General features: G+C 31.4%; 2 protein-coding genes across 2 annotated transcripts; both read left to right on the top strand.

Moving 5' to 3' along the window:
- Window positions 1-1,627: 1,627 nt before the first annotated feature.
- Window positions 1,628-3,761, top strand: LOC149055920 (THAP domain-containing protein 3-like). The gene is made up of 2 exons (XM_089226475.1): window positions 1,628-2,154; window positions 2,918-3,761. The coding sequence occupies exons 1-2, from the start codon at window positions 2,072-2,074 to the stop codon at window positions 3,159-3,161; spliced, it is 327 nt and encodes a 108-aa protein (XP_089082601.1). The 5' UTR covers window positions 1,628-2,071; the 3' UTR covers window positions 3,162-3,761.
- A 242-nt stretch (window positions 3,762-4,003) lies between these two features.
- LOC107173130 (uncharacterized) lies at window positions 4,004-9,254 on the top strand. Its single transcript, XM_089227136.1, has 3 exons — window positions 4,004-4,445; window positions 5,329-5,416; window positions 7,168-9,254. The coding sequence occupies exon 3, from the start codon at window positions 7,340-7,342 to the stop codon at window positions 8,669-8,671; it is 1,332 nt and encodes a 443-aa protein (XP_089083262.1). The 5' UTR covers window positions 4,004-4,445; window positions 5,329-5,416; window positions 7,168-7,339; the 3' UTR covers window positions 8,672-9,254.
- The last annotated feature ends 4,147 nt before the right edge of the window (window positions 9,255-13,401 follow it).

The following is a 13,401-nucleotide window of genomic DNA, read 5'->3' as shown; positions in this document are numbered from 1 at the left end:
AAAATTACCCGTTTTCCACTTAATTTTTAGTTTGTTTATCCCGATTATTTAGAAAAAGTTTCACTTTCTGATCGAATGAGGTACTGAAGTCAAAAATCGAAGCATTTCTACTGCCCCAAAACGTGATGACAGACACAAAAAAAAACACACATTATGGTAAAATCAATACATTCATCGCTCCGCTCAGAATCTAAAACCCTTATTAACCACCAATAATATGACCTTAGAGGTAAAGAAAAGGTTTTTAAAAATATATGTATAGAGTATAGCCTTGTATGGCTGTGAAACTTGGACAATCAGTGCAATATAGAAAAGAAAACTAGAGGCCTTTGAAATGTGGTGATATCGTATAATGTAAAGAACTAAATGGATTTATAGAATAATGAATGAAGCACAAGCATTAATAATAGAATAAATGAAAAGAAAGTACTATGGCATACCATAAAAGTCGGAAGAGCTAAAATGATAGAACATATACTACGTTATGCAAGTCTAACGAAAAGCGTCATAGAAGGCGACGTTGAAGGCCATATAGGAAGAGGAAGACTGAGGATATGAAGCAAATCATAATCGACATAAGGAAGAATAGTTATAAGGAACTAAAGGAATTGAGTAACGATAAGGACGCCTGGAGAACTGCAGCAAACCAATCCCAGGATTAAAGACTGAAGTGGAAGAGAGAGAAAGAATTAACATTTCCCTGGAACACGTGCACCAAACGTTACTAGCCGACTGCTATTATTATTTTAATAGGTAATAAATTGTTCCTACAGTTTGTGTAAGTTCGTAAATAATATAATCAATGTTAATCGTCTCGGGATTTAACACTTGAATAATTTTTCAATTGGCAATTTCTGAAAATAATATCGTAATTTGTGATTAACAATAATCAATTTAAACAGCTGAAAATTGAATTGCCTATTTTATTTTTTACATTAATGGAGTATTAAGTTGTTCTTTGTATCACTTCATCAGTATTGTAAATAACCAAATAAGTACCTACAGTGGTGTATCTAGATTTTTCTATGGAGGGGGGGGGGAGAATTAGAAAAAATATAACATTAAATTGTTTTGAATTTTGTGTTTTTTTATTATTATCAATAATCATACATTAAAACATTTTCGGGAGGTTACAACCCCTTAACCCCCTCCTGGATATGCCACTAGGCACCTATTTAAGTCAAAGCAATATTTAGGTCGGATGGGTGACCACCCGGGATTTTTAGCAACATATCCTTGTCACATATACACAAACACGTGATATAACCCTACCCTCTTAAAAACCTACAAACAAATATACAAAAATAACCCTTACCGTACCACCCCACACCCAATGGCCTGTTGCTGTGGGTTCCCCTTAAAAAAAAAAAAAATTAATTTGTATGATTGATACCTCTACTCTGTCTCACGAAAGAACGGGACCCTGTCTCGACCAAAATCGGTCATTCTTGCGCATCTCCACGCCGCACCGCACCACAGCACTACAACGACGACGACGGTCGTCGCTGGTGGTTGCCGGCGGTCGTGGTGAGGAGTAAACAGTGAGCTCTTTCTACATGCGCGAAACGGCCCCGTTCTTTCGCGAGACATACTATATATGATCATAGAATATTATAGAAGCGACACTCGCCCCTCCACTTTAATAATTTTTATTTCGTGGCGGACTGATTGATGTTGTAAGCTTGGCGGTAGGACATGATGTTAGGAACGCTTTTATCGCTGAAACGGACCGCTCGAGACCAGGCCGCCAAAATTTAAAAAAAAGGTCACTGCAACTACCTAAGATCTTATTTTGATATAGTTCTCTGATATTTTTTCTTCTAAGGGGGGGGCACTCAAAATCGTCTACCAGGAGAGCCACAAATACTGCCCATCTTTTTATGTTTATGGGTCACACTGTTACTAAAAAATTTAATGGTTTGTTTTGTCAACATTGCGGATTTCCGATGCGGTTTCTATGACATACGTTTTGTACTCTGATCTGAACGGTTGTCTTTTACGCCTTTTGATTATATACACGTGTTTTTTTGCAATTTTTTCTAAACTCGTTTTTTTTTTGTAATTTTGCAAAATGCCCAACATTTGTATTATTTGCAAAAAGAAGGAAGGACTACACCAGGTGACTTTTCATCGTTTTCCTAAAGATGAAAACCTGTAAGTATTTTTAAATTAGTTTAACTATTAGTCTTCATAAATGCAAGATACTTCCAGAGCTCGTTCTAATTATTGATGTAATTTTAAAATTTATTTTTTATTTTGGCATAATTGTAGTTTAGCTCTCAAGCGTTTTTTTGAATTTTTTTTTTTTGCAAAATGTGTGTTTTTGTATGCTCTTTGTAATGGCACTTTAAAAAAAGTCACTCAAACTTCTTATGGAAGTTATGTTCAAAATACTCGATTTTTCAAAAAAAATCGTGTTTTTGAATTAATGATACTAAAAAATTGTATTTTTGAATTTTTTTGTTTTGGTATTTTGTATGCTTAATGTTTTGGTAAAATCAAAATTGATCTATCGTACTAACTTTTTATGTTAAACTTAAAAATGCTCAATTTTTCCAAAAATCGTGTTTATGAATTAAAAATATCAATACCTAAACATTTTGGAAATTTTTATTTTTCATTCGGTGTGTAATGACATAAAGAAATGTTTAGTGTTAAGTAGAATATTGTTTCTTTTTATAAGATTTTCACTCGTTTTCTTATATGTAGCGATTTTGTTATTATGTTGTAATTCAAAAACGAACACTGTAGATACACGAACATTTCACTGAATGTTTATACTGGCATTTTCTAAACATGATTATTATTTTGTAGTTAAAAAATGAATCAAACAACAAGCATGGGAGCATGCCACTTGCTCTAGTTATACTTATTATATTATGTTATTTTATTTCTAATTAAATGTTTTAAAATTTAGGTGTAATATTTGGATTCAAAATATTGGTTTAAATGATACATTTAGACTTTCTCAAAAAAGAATCTGCTCTGATCATTTTGACTCTGATTGTTATTTACTTAATACAAATCGATTAAAATTAAATGCAGCTCCAAAAATGGCAAATTCTGTTGAAATGAACAGTAAATTGATTGAGGTACCAAAATGTGCTACTCCTCAGCCTTTTGAACATATATCTGATCCTGATGTTACAAACAGTAAGTAATGTAGTTAGTAATTTTGTATAAGAACATGGTCTAAAAATAAAATAATGTAAAATGTACTTACTGTTATTAACTGGTTATACTATTATGTTAAAATTTGTTGTTATATAATTTCATTATCTAGTTTGTATAATTTGTATTTAAGTAAATTGTAATTCTCTATTTCCAACCATAGAACATTAATGTTCTAAGCTTTAACACAAGCTTGTCTCATACCTTTATAGCAGGTAGTTGATTTGTAAAAATTTGTAATAAATTGTATGTATTAAATAAGACGTACTACCTATTATAGGTACATTAATAAATAAATATCTGAAAAAAAAAACTGCTTACAATATTATTGAATAAAAATCTTTAAAAATATACTATCCGTGATCCGTCCTATATACTTATAACTCATATCGTACAATTCGTACATCATTAAAAAAAATTGATGTAATATTATAATTTATAATACTCTTGTCGCACAATTATCAACAATAATGATTTGTCGCACAATTATCAACAGGAATGATGTTGTAAGCTTGGCGGTAGAACAAGAAGTTACGAACAATTTCAAGGTCAAGAAATATTCTAGACCCATTAACATTGGCCGCCCGAGAGTGTCGCTTCTATAATATTCTATGATATGATACTCGATAATAAATCGGACTATACTCAAAATAGGTACCTAGGTATACTTCTTTGGCCTCAATTGTATCCCTTAATTCCCACTGATATGACCGTTATGGGCGTTATGTCCTATCCAAGGTGGTCGGTGGATACATATCCATATATATCCACATTGGTCCTATCCATATCTTTATTATCCATGATTTACATAAATATTTATCAATTTTTCATTTTCAGTTATCAGACAAGAAACGGTATTACCACAGATTAAATATTTGTCATAGACATATTTATAAATATTTATATGTCTATGATATTTGTGATATTATTAATAAGAACCACGGACGATGATAAGAACCATGGTATTCTCGATTCGTAATCGACTGTCGCTCGTCACCATAATATTCTTATCTAATCTGTACTAGTCGCCGACTCACCGTTGCTTTTACAATATTTTTCTTTTATTCCCGGTTGCTCTTATTACACATTTAGTTTATACTGCATTATTCGTAACTATGTTTATGGACACATCTAGAGATTTGTCTTCTCTAACAATAATCAAAATACTTGGTTTGGTCCCGAACGAAGAAACTTCCGTCGCGGTCCACAAGTTCATCATATTTCATCATCCAACGAGTGCTTCGTTCCGACTAACCATTCTCGATAATATAGAAGTAAGTTTATTTTTAACAGACGCAAAATTTTATCGTTGACATGATACCAAATTAACACTACAAAATATCTATTATAACTAACTAAGTTATATCCAAATCCAACAGTTAAAATATCCACGGACAAGAGATCAGATTTTATTCGTTTTTACAAAAATTAGTAGATTACCTATAACTTGTTATAAACTACAGGATTCATATTAGAATGTACCTGTATTAGATATATTTAGTTGCAGCACCATAATATTGTGTTTGATAAAGCTATTTTTTTACAAGCATTATTTGTAAATACTAAATAGTAAGCTAGACTAATTTGGTGTTAAGTTCCTCCTCATTGTCACTTTTACATGTAAGCTATCAACAAACAATTTAAACTAGTTAGATGCACATTTTGTTATATTATGCTTCAATAAGACCAACATGATGTCCTCTTAACAAATTTTCATTGAACATTGAATACCCATTACTGTATTTTGTACATAAATATATTATATTGTGTTTAGAAAAATTATGTTCATATATCAATGTATAAAAATAGAAATGTTTTACAAGAATGGAAAATTATTATTGTTGACATTATTCATTGGTGGGACTGTAAGAAATATGGCTAAATAACAAAAAAAAGTATGTAGTTAATGAGATGTGTAACTAGGAATTCTATTTTTTATCATAATTTATTCTTTACAATATACTTTATAACTAGTATACATTGATCTATGTACTTACTGATTCAATATTCAGTTTTAATACATTTCAGTGTTTTCATTTTATTTATGGCTGTCAAAATAAATATGTGCAAAAGCCCACCTTCTAAACCCTTCTTACGACCAAATGAAAAGTTTTACATTAAAGATACCTACTTAATTCCAATGTTTCATGTTCACAGTCACAATTGAAAAACAAATAAAAAAGAATACATAATTTAATATGGAACCATGAAGAACAACTACTGATGATTGAGCAATTAATTCCAAGTGAGCAAAAATATTAAAATTATTGTGATATTAAACATACAATTTAAACCTACATTTTGAAAGAATTTTACTGTATACAATTTGTTGTTTTAATAATTTATAAATTGTTAAATCTATTCATTGTATCCAATTTAAAGTTTATACATTAGTAACCTATTAGTACCTCATAATTTTTTTTTGCAATTTCTTTTGGGTATACTTAATCATATGATATACGCAGTTCTAGATTGGTGCCATTCCCTCTTAATGTGATATGTTGTGATCAGAATTAAATAAAAATATTAATCAAGAATTTATTAATGATAAAGTATTTAATGGAATTAGTAAAGAGAAATTTATTGAAAAATCAGACTAAAACAATGATAGTCAGTTAATTTAAATATCATAGCATAATATTAAATTTGATGATATCAAAAATTTCTATAATTTTAAATCTATAATGAAGAGAGTTTAAAAATTAAGAGGAAGCTACACCTGCATGTGTTGTTTCTGTCTTACAAATGTAAAACATTGCGAAAACTGTTTTGTGTGGAAAGAACCATTTAAGCTGTAATTTAAGCTAAGCAACCAAATTTGTACACTATTAAGAGGAGAATATTTACTGTGCAAGGTTGTTTTTAATTTTTCGATATCACTAATACAAAGAAAGTTCTTATTGTTTATGAATTTGTTATTTTTGAGTTTTCAAACTTAAATAACTTTTTTTAGTTCTGATATCGAAAAAAATAAAACAATGTTGCATTGTAAATATTCTCTTGTTTAAAGTGTGAAGATTTGGTTGCTTAGTTTAAATTACAACTTGAGTGGTTAATTTCCTCGCAAAACAGTTTTTACAATATTTTACATTTGTAAGACGGAGACAACACATGCGAGTGTAACATCTTCCTAAATACATTTTATATTTATTGTAAATTAAAATGTTTCAGCACATAACATGCTATTACTAGTATTTTCTTTTGTACAATTTTGAAAGTGTTAATTTTATAAATAATAATTTCTATAACAGGATATAGATAGGTAATATTGGTAATTTTGATAATTAAGATAAAAATGCGAGCTAATGAATACAGTTTAAAAATTCCAGTTAGAGTTATTGAGGGTATGCAACCAAATTTTTTTGTGGTGCACTTTACATCACATATACCCTACTCCCCCAATCGATTTGATGCAGAAATTTGTCGATTATGTTGAATTTATCAACTTGTAAAATTTCTTTATTGTATCGATAGGTACTATAATATTAGATAGTATGATTAGATCAGATAGAAAATATTGGAAATCTGCATTACTAACATTCATCAATATTGTTACATAAATTTCGACATTCACTAGTGAATGTTAACAAACAGTACACATTTAATAAATATGCCAACAACCACTAAAGATATTTGGTGTACGATGACATTAACCAGTGACCGTCAACACTCACCAATTGCAGACGTACGCAATAACATATATACACACCCAAAACAATATTCTAGAAATATTGTAATTAATATTTTAATATTGTATTTAATACATTTGAACATATTATGTAGATAGGCATACAATTAAAAATGTATTTATAAAAGTTTTAGTTCATAATATGTTTGTTTGATATAATATATTTTAGAATATATAAATTGGTTTATGAGCTATAATTCTCAAATGTTTTATTAAAATCTACATAGTATGTGATGTAATTATATTTATTTTCCTTTAATTGGAAAAGGTCTTAAAATAATTAATTTCTTTTTTTTTTTTTTTTGTAGAAATAAAACTAAAGAAAAAGAAAATAAAAATTTAATTAAATTTTACTGATAATTGTGAATTTAAAGAAACAATTTTATGAAAGCAACTTCAGAATTCATTACTCAAATGAAGATAAGACATTTAACTGCTTAAGGATAAATTCGGAAAATCTATTGATTGCTATCTGTGATAATGTCTACATCGTCATATTTAACAAAGCATACAAGAACATATACGGGAGAAAAATTGTATCAATGTGATATCTGTGATAAAAAGTTTTCTACATCATCAGATTTAACAAAACATACAAGGACACATACCGGAGAAAAACCATATAAATGTGGTATCTGTGATCAAGCTTTTACTCGGAATACAAGCTTAAAAAATCATACAAGAACGCATACCGGAGAAAAGCCATATAAATGTGATATATGTGAACAAGCTTTTGCTCAAGCACGTTCATTAAAAAGCCATAAAAGGACACATACCAGTGAAATTCCGTATAAATGTGATATCTGTGATAAATCCTTTTCTCAACCATATAATTTAACAAGGCATACAATGATACACACCGGGAAAAGGCCATATAAGTGTGATATCTGTGATCAATCCTTTTATCAAGCAAATCATTTAACAAGGCATATAAGAACACATACCGGAGAAAAGCCATATAAATGTGATATCTGTGATAAAAAGTTTTATACATCATTAGAAGTAGTAAGACATACAATCATACATACTGGCGAAAAGCCGTATAAATGTAATATCTGTGAACAAGCATTTTCTCAAGCACATCATTTAACGGGGCATACAAGGACACATACCGGGGAAAAACCGTATAAATGTGATATTTGTGATAAAGATTTTTTTACATCATCAGTTTTAAGAACCCATAAAATGACACATAACGAAGAAAAGCTGTACAAATGTGATATCTGTAATCAAGCCTTTTCTCGTTCATATCAATTAGTAAAGCATACAAGGATACATACCGGTGAAAAGCCTTATAAATGTGATATTTGTGATAAGAGATGTTCTACATCATCAGATTTAACAAAACATACAAGGACACATACCGGAGAAAAGTCGTATAAATGTAATATCTGTGATAAAAAGTTTTATACATCATTAGAAGTAGTAAGACATACAATCACACATACTGGTGAAAAGCCGTATAAATGTAATATCTGTGAACAGGCATTTTCTCAAGCACATCATTTAACGGGGCATACAAGGACACATACCGGAGAAAAACCGTATAAATGTGATATTTGTGATAAAGATTTTTTTACATCCTCAGTTTTAAGAACCCATAAAATGACACATAACGAAGAAAAGCTGTACAAATGTGATATCTGTAATCAAGCCTTTTCTCGTTCATATCAATTAGTAAGGCATACAAGGATACATACCAGTGAAAAGCCTTATAAATGTGATATGTGTGATAAGAGATGTTCTACATCATCAGATTTAACAAAACATACAATGACACATACCGGAGAAAAACTGTATAAATGTGATTAATGTGAATATGTGATTAGAGGTTTTGTACATCATTAGATTTAACAATGCATACAACTATACAATGACACATACCAGAGAAAAGCCATTTAAATGTGATACCTGTATTCAAGTCTTTTCTCGAGCACATCATCTAACTGGGCATGCAAGGACACATACTGGTGTAAAACCGTAAAATTGTGAAATCTGTGTTCAAACCTTTTCTCATTCATATCAATTAATAAGGCATAAAAGGACACATACCGGTGAAAAGCCGTATAAATATGATATGTGTGATCAAACTTTTTCTCAATCACATACTTTAAAATACCATATAATGTCACATACCGGATAAAAGGCTTATAAATGTAATATCTGCAATAAGAGTTTCTGTACTTCTTTAGATTTAACAAGACATATAAAGACACATACCGGTGTTAAGCCGTATAAATGTGATGTCTGTGACAAAGCCTTTCCTCAAGCACATCATTTAACTAGGCATACAAGAACACATATCGGAGAAAAACATTATAATTATATTGGTTTTAAATGTCTGTATAATAGCTTTGTAAGTTTTTAAAATTAAATCTATCGATCGGTCATGATATGTCTATCGTGTATTAGAAAAATGTTTCAGGCGGTGAGAACGTTCCTTTGGATAATATTTAATTTGTAAATTGACAAACTACCTACATTATTACCAAAACAGTCTTGTACCTGAATATTTTGGCTTGGCAAGAATCACAGACAAGATTAAGGCTATTAATATAAAAATTTTATATTAATAGCCCAATTTCTTTACATTTTTTAAAATGTATTATAATATTAATAATTTTTATCAACAAGCATGATAAATTAGGTAGTAATAAATAAGTAGGTACCTACTTATATCGTGTAAAAATTGCCAAATTATTATAAATATTATTTTATTTAACTGTATTCAATTTTTTTAATTTTAATCAATCTAATATAAAATATAAAAGTAAGTACACATTTTTTTTAATTTTCCTATAAATCTATATACCTATAGGTAGATACATAAAGTATATAATATACATATACGTATATTTATATAATAAACTATATATAGGTACCTAACTGATTTTAATGTGAATGCTTTTCAAGTAAGTACACCAAACTCCATTAGAATATTATATTAGGTATAAGTACCTATTTCATATTAATAATTACGGCATGGATTCGCATGTAATAAAAAAGTCGAAATATGTATATGTTTATGTTCTTACTTTTATCAAAATATGTTTTCAAAAACGTGAAATATTTACCAAATAAATCGGTATTTTACAATAATTTTCAATTACTATAATTATAATAATTATTCATCTTAATTCATAGGCGGGTCCAGACCTCATCGCAGGTCATGCACAACAGTGGCATATCTAGGGGATGGGGTAACTGCCAATCCTCCCCACTCAAAAAAAAAATAAAAAAATAAAAAGGTCTGTTAGGGTTTGGGGATATGACCTTGAATTATACACGTGATGAAAAACAAAAAATTTAATATGAAAATAGAAATTGAGAAAAAAAGGTTCATATTATGCATCAAAATGTACTATGTAAGTTTGATCAAATTTACAGGTCATGCCTGTGCATGACAGGCATGACCCGTGGACACGCCTATATGTCTTAATTATTGTTTCTTTCGAAACAATAGAATTAAACGTGCATTTGGAGATTTTCAATTATGAATGTACGATGGCTAGGTTTCAAATCCGAACGTTTAACGTCAACCAACTTAAACGGGATATATTTCATATTCATACTTCATTCTACATATTATGTCAGATATAGTGCGAATTCAATATAATTTGACGTATTTTCATTATTATTCAGAAGAATATCTCTAACAGTTTTAATAATGATTGTACATTTTAGTTTTTACCGAGTACGTAGTTTAGTTTATTTTTAATTATAACTCAGATTTTCTTTGAACTTCATTTAATTTGTTTTCAGCATTTTTCAATTATCGTTAGGTTTGATGTTTCTATTTTAGATTCTGAGAGGAGCGATGAATGTATTGATTTTACCATGATGTGTGTTTTTATTTTATTTTTTTTATTTTAGATTCTGAACGAAGTGATGAATGTATTGATTTTAAAATGATCTGTTTTTTTTTTGTGTTTTTTAAATTAACATTTTCAAATTTTGATAAATCAGATATGTATTTAAACTTTAAAGGCCATTATTTGCGATTAGATCTTTTGTAGATACCTACTACCGTGGATTATAAATACTATTAAGGGACCTCAATATGGCTACTATTTAAGGGGCAACATTTCAGTAATTTCTTAACTCACCATCACACCATCATGTTCGCCAATGTATTATAATTGAAAAACGATTATTAGTGGGAGTGAGATTTCAATACGATTATTAATATAAAAGTACAAAATCGTTCTTTTTAATACGAAAAATAAAAAACAAAATTTTACAATGTGTAAACAAAATATGTTTTATTGAACAATTTAACAAACAATGTGAACATAATAATTAATGTCTGCTTTAAAAATTTTAGCAGATTATGCCGAAATATGACATACAATATAATACAATGCAAGTTGAAAAAAAAAACAATAAATAATAATTATAACAAAAAAAAGGCATCAGAGAAGACGAGGCAATGTGGGTGGTACGTAATGGCAATTGGGTGATAATTGAATATGTTGCTAGTAAGTACATGGCTATTACTGGTCATTTCTACAACGTTGTTCAGTCGGTCCTGCGGGGCGTTCGAGAATCGCGGGCGCGTTTGCCCGAGTCGAGAAGACGACCATGGCAGCGGACGGAGCCCGACCACGACGGTTGCGAGACGAACGACGAGCGATTAGTGCGCGATGTTGTGCGCTTGACGATACTGCTGCAGGTGCTGAATACGATGGCCGTTGTGCCGACGACACCGGTTACCTAAAACCTGCAGAGCTCTCGGAGCGAGCGACGAAAACTATAAAATATATGATGGGTACTGCGGAATCGGAGATGACCTATAGCCGAGGCGTCGTGACTCGGCCGACAGTGTCAGACACCACTGGACGAAAAGGGGAGAGAATCTGTGGTGTGAGACTCTCCATGATTTTCGCCCTGGCCACACCCGTCGGCACCGTGCAGTCTGCCGCGGCCGATGGTCCCGCCGTGGAGTCGCGCACCACTGGAACTCTGAAACGTTTCGTTTCTTCGAGTCCAGTGCTATACTGACATCCGTGTTCCTATCTACCCTGTACATAAATTATAGTCATCCATTATGAGCTCCGTGGTATCCGTCGCCGCCGAAGCCGCAACGAGTCGTATTCGTGCATTGCATGTCGTCAGTGGTATCGTCGGGGCGGCGTCGTTGCCCGCGTCGATACAGCTAGCCTGATCGTCGTCGTATCGTCCTCGTCGATCGCAACCGAAGTGGCTGGGCGTCCGCCGCGCCGCCAGAGGGTCTCGCGTGTCGGCGATCCTGAGCGCCTGACGTCCGCAATCCCGTCGCGCCACCGCCGGTGACCGGATAACGTGTATAAGTGACTTACCGCCGAACACCCACCTAAATGTGCTCTGTCGCGTACCTCCCTTGTCCCCACATTGCCTCGCCTTTGTCTGCTGCCCTCAACCAAGAGGGGAACTCTCGTACGGTTTCACTTCGGGAGAAAACTCAAAAAAAAAAAACAGCAAAATACGCGTGCGGCACTTTTCATGCCTCTCCACATGGCGTTGATGATTCGCATCAAGATGCCCGCTCGTGGAGGTTCGGGTATTGCCGGAGTGACTCCCGGGTCCAGGCTGACGAACGAGTCCCAAAAAGGGAGAGTGACATCCTTTCCCTTGGTTGGCGTGACGTCCAACGCTTCGTCATTTCGCTTAATATTTTCTTCTACGGGCGGCGCTACAATCACGTTGTCTGCGTGAATTAATACAAGGCTATTTAACATATTATTACAATAGCAGTTGAAAAATAAAATAAATTCATAGTTACAATTTTTTTTTATAAGCATTCAAAGTTTGAATTTTGACAAAATACGTAAAAATCACAAAAATTCACAAATTATTTTAAGCTAGAAATTAATAAAATTTTTTTTTTTTTAAACTAAGATTTAAAAATTTAAAATAAGATTCCTTACAAGTTTTTCAATCTTTATCACAAAAAACATGTCCCCCGGAAATGCAAATTAAATTTTTATTAGCATTTGAATTTCAAATATTGACAAAAATTCGTCAAAACCATGAATATTTACGAATTATTTTGTAGTTCAAAATTCATAATATTGTTTGTATTTTTATCTAAGGCTATGAAATTCAACACTAAGTTTTCCATAAGTTTTGCTTCAAATAGCTATAGGGAAAATTTGAAGTGTCATTATTGGAAAAATGTTTTGAGCGTTTGAGTTTTAAATTTTTATGAAATCGCGTAATGATAACGATTTATCCTCAAACCAGGTATATGTATATTGTATATCTATGATAATATAAGGTATTATGAATTATGATAACTACATCCGCGACTAACCCGCTTTTTTTGTATTGCTTTAACCAAGAAACAAAAATTTTTCCAGTTTTAAGCAATACGGAGCAGCATCCGTTCAGAACAAAATAAAATTATTGTATTTAACGCCTTATGAGTTGTGATCATAACAAAGTCATCGTATCATTGAACAATTTTGTAATTATTGTTTAATGATTGCACTTGTTTAGTTCCCCACAGCTTATAATAAATGGTTTATAGAAGGTTTGGAACTAATAAATTTTCCCATTATAGT

Source organism: Diuraphis noxia, unplaced genomic scaffold (assembly GCF_037042655.1).
Source record: "Diuraphis noxia isolate RWA-SAM2 unplaced genomic scaffold, SU_Dnox_SAM2 contig0004, whole genome shotgun sequence".
Lineage (NCBI taxonomy): Eukaryota > Metazoa > Arthropoda > Insecta > Hemiptera > Aphididae > Diuraphis > Diuraphis noxia.
This window is presented reverse-complemented; position numbering and strand designations above follow the sequence as displayed.

Excerpts from the sequence above, each read along its gene's own strand:
- LOC149055920 (XM_089226475.1), top strand. The coding sequence starts at position 2,072 with ATGCCCAACATTTGTATTATTTGCAAAAAGAAGGAAGGACTACACCAG. Across the intron at positions 2,155-2,917 it reads TTTCCTAAAGATGAAAACCT|GTGTAATATTTGGATTCAAA; the intron begins GTAAGTATTTTT and ends TTTAAAATTTAG.
- LOC107173130 (XM_089227136.1), top strand. The coding sequence starts at position 7,340 with ATGTCTACATCGTCATATTTAACAAAGCATACAAGAACATATACGGGA.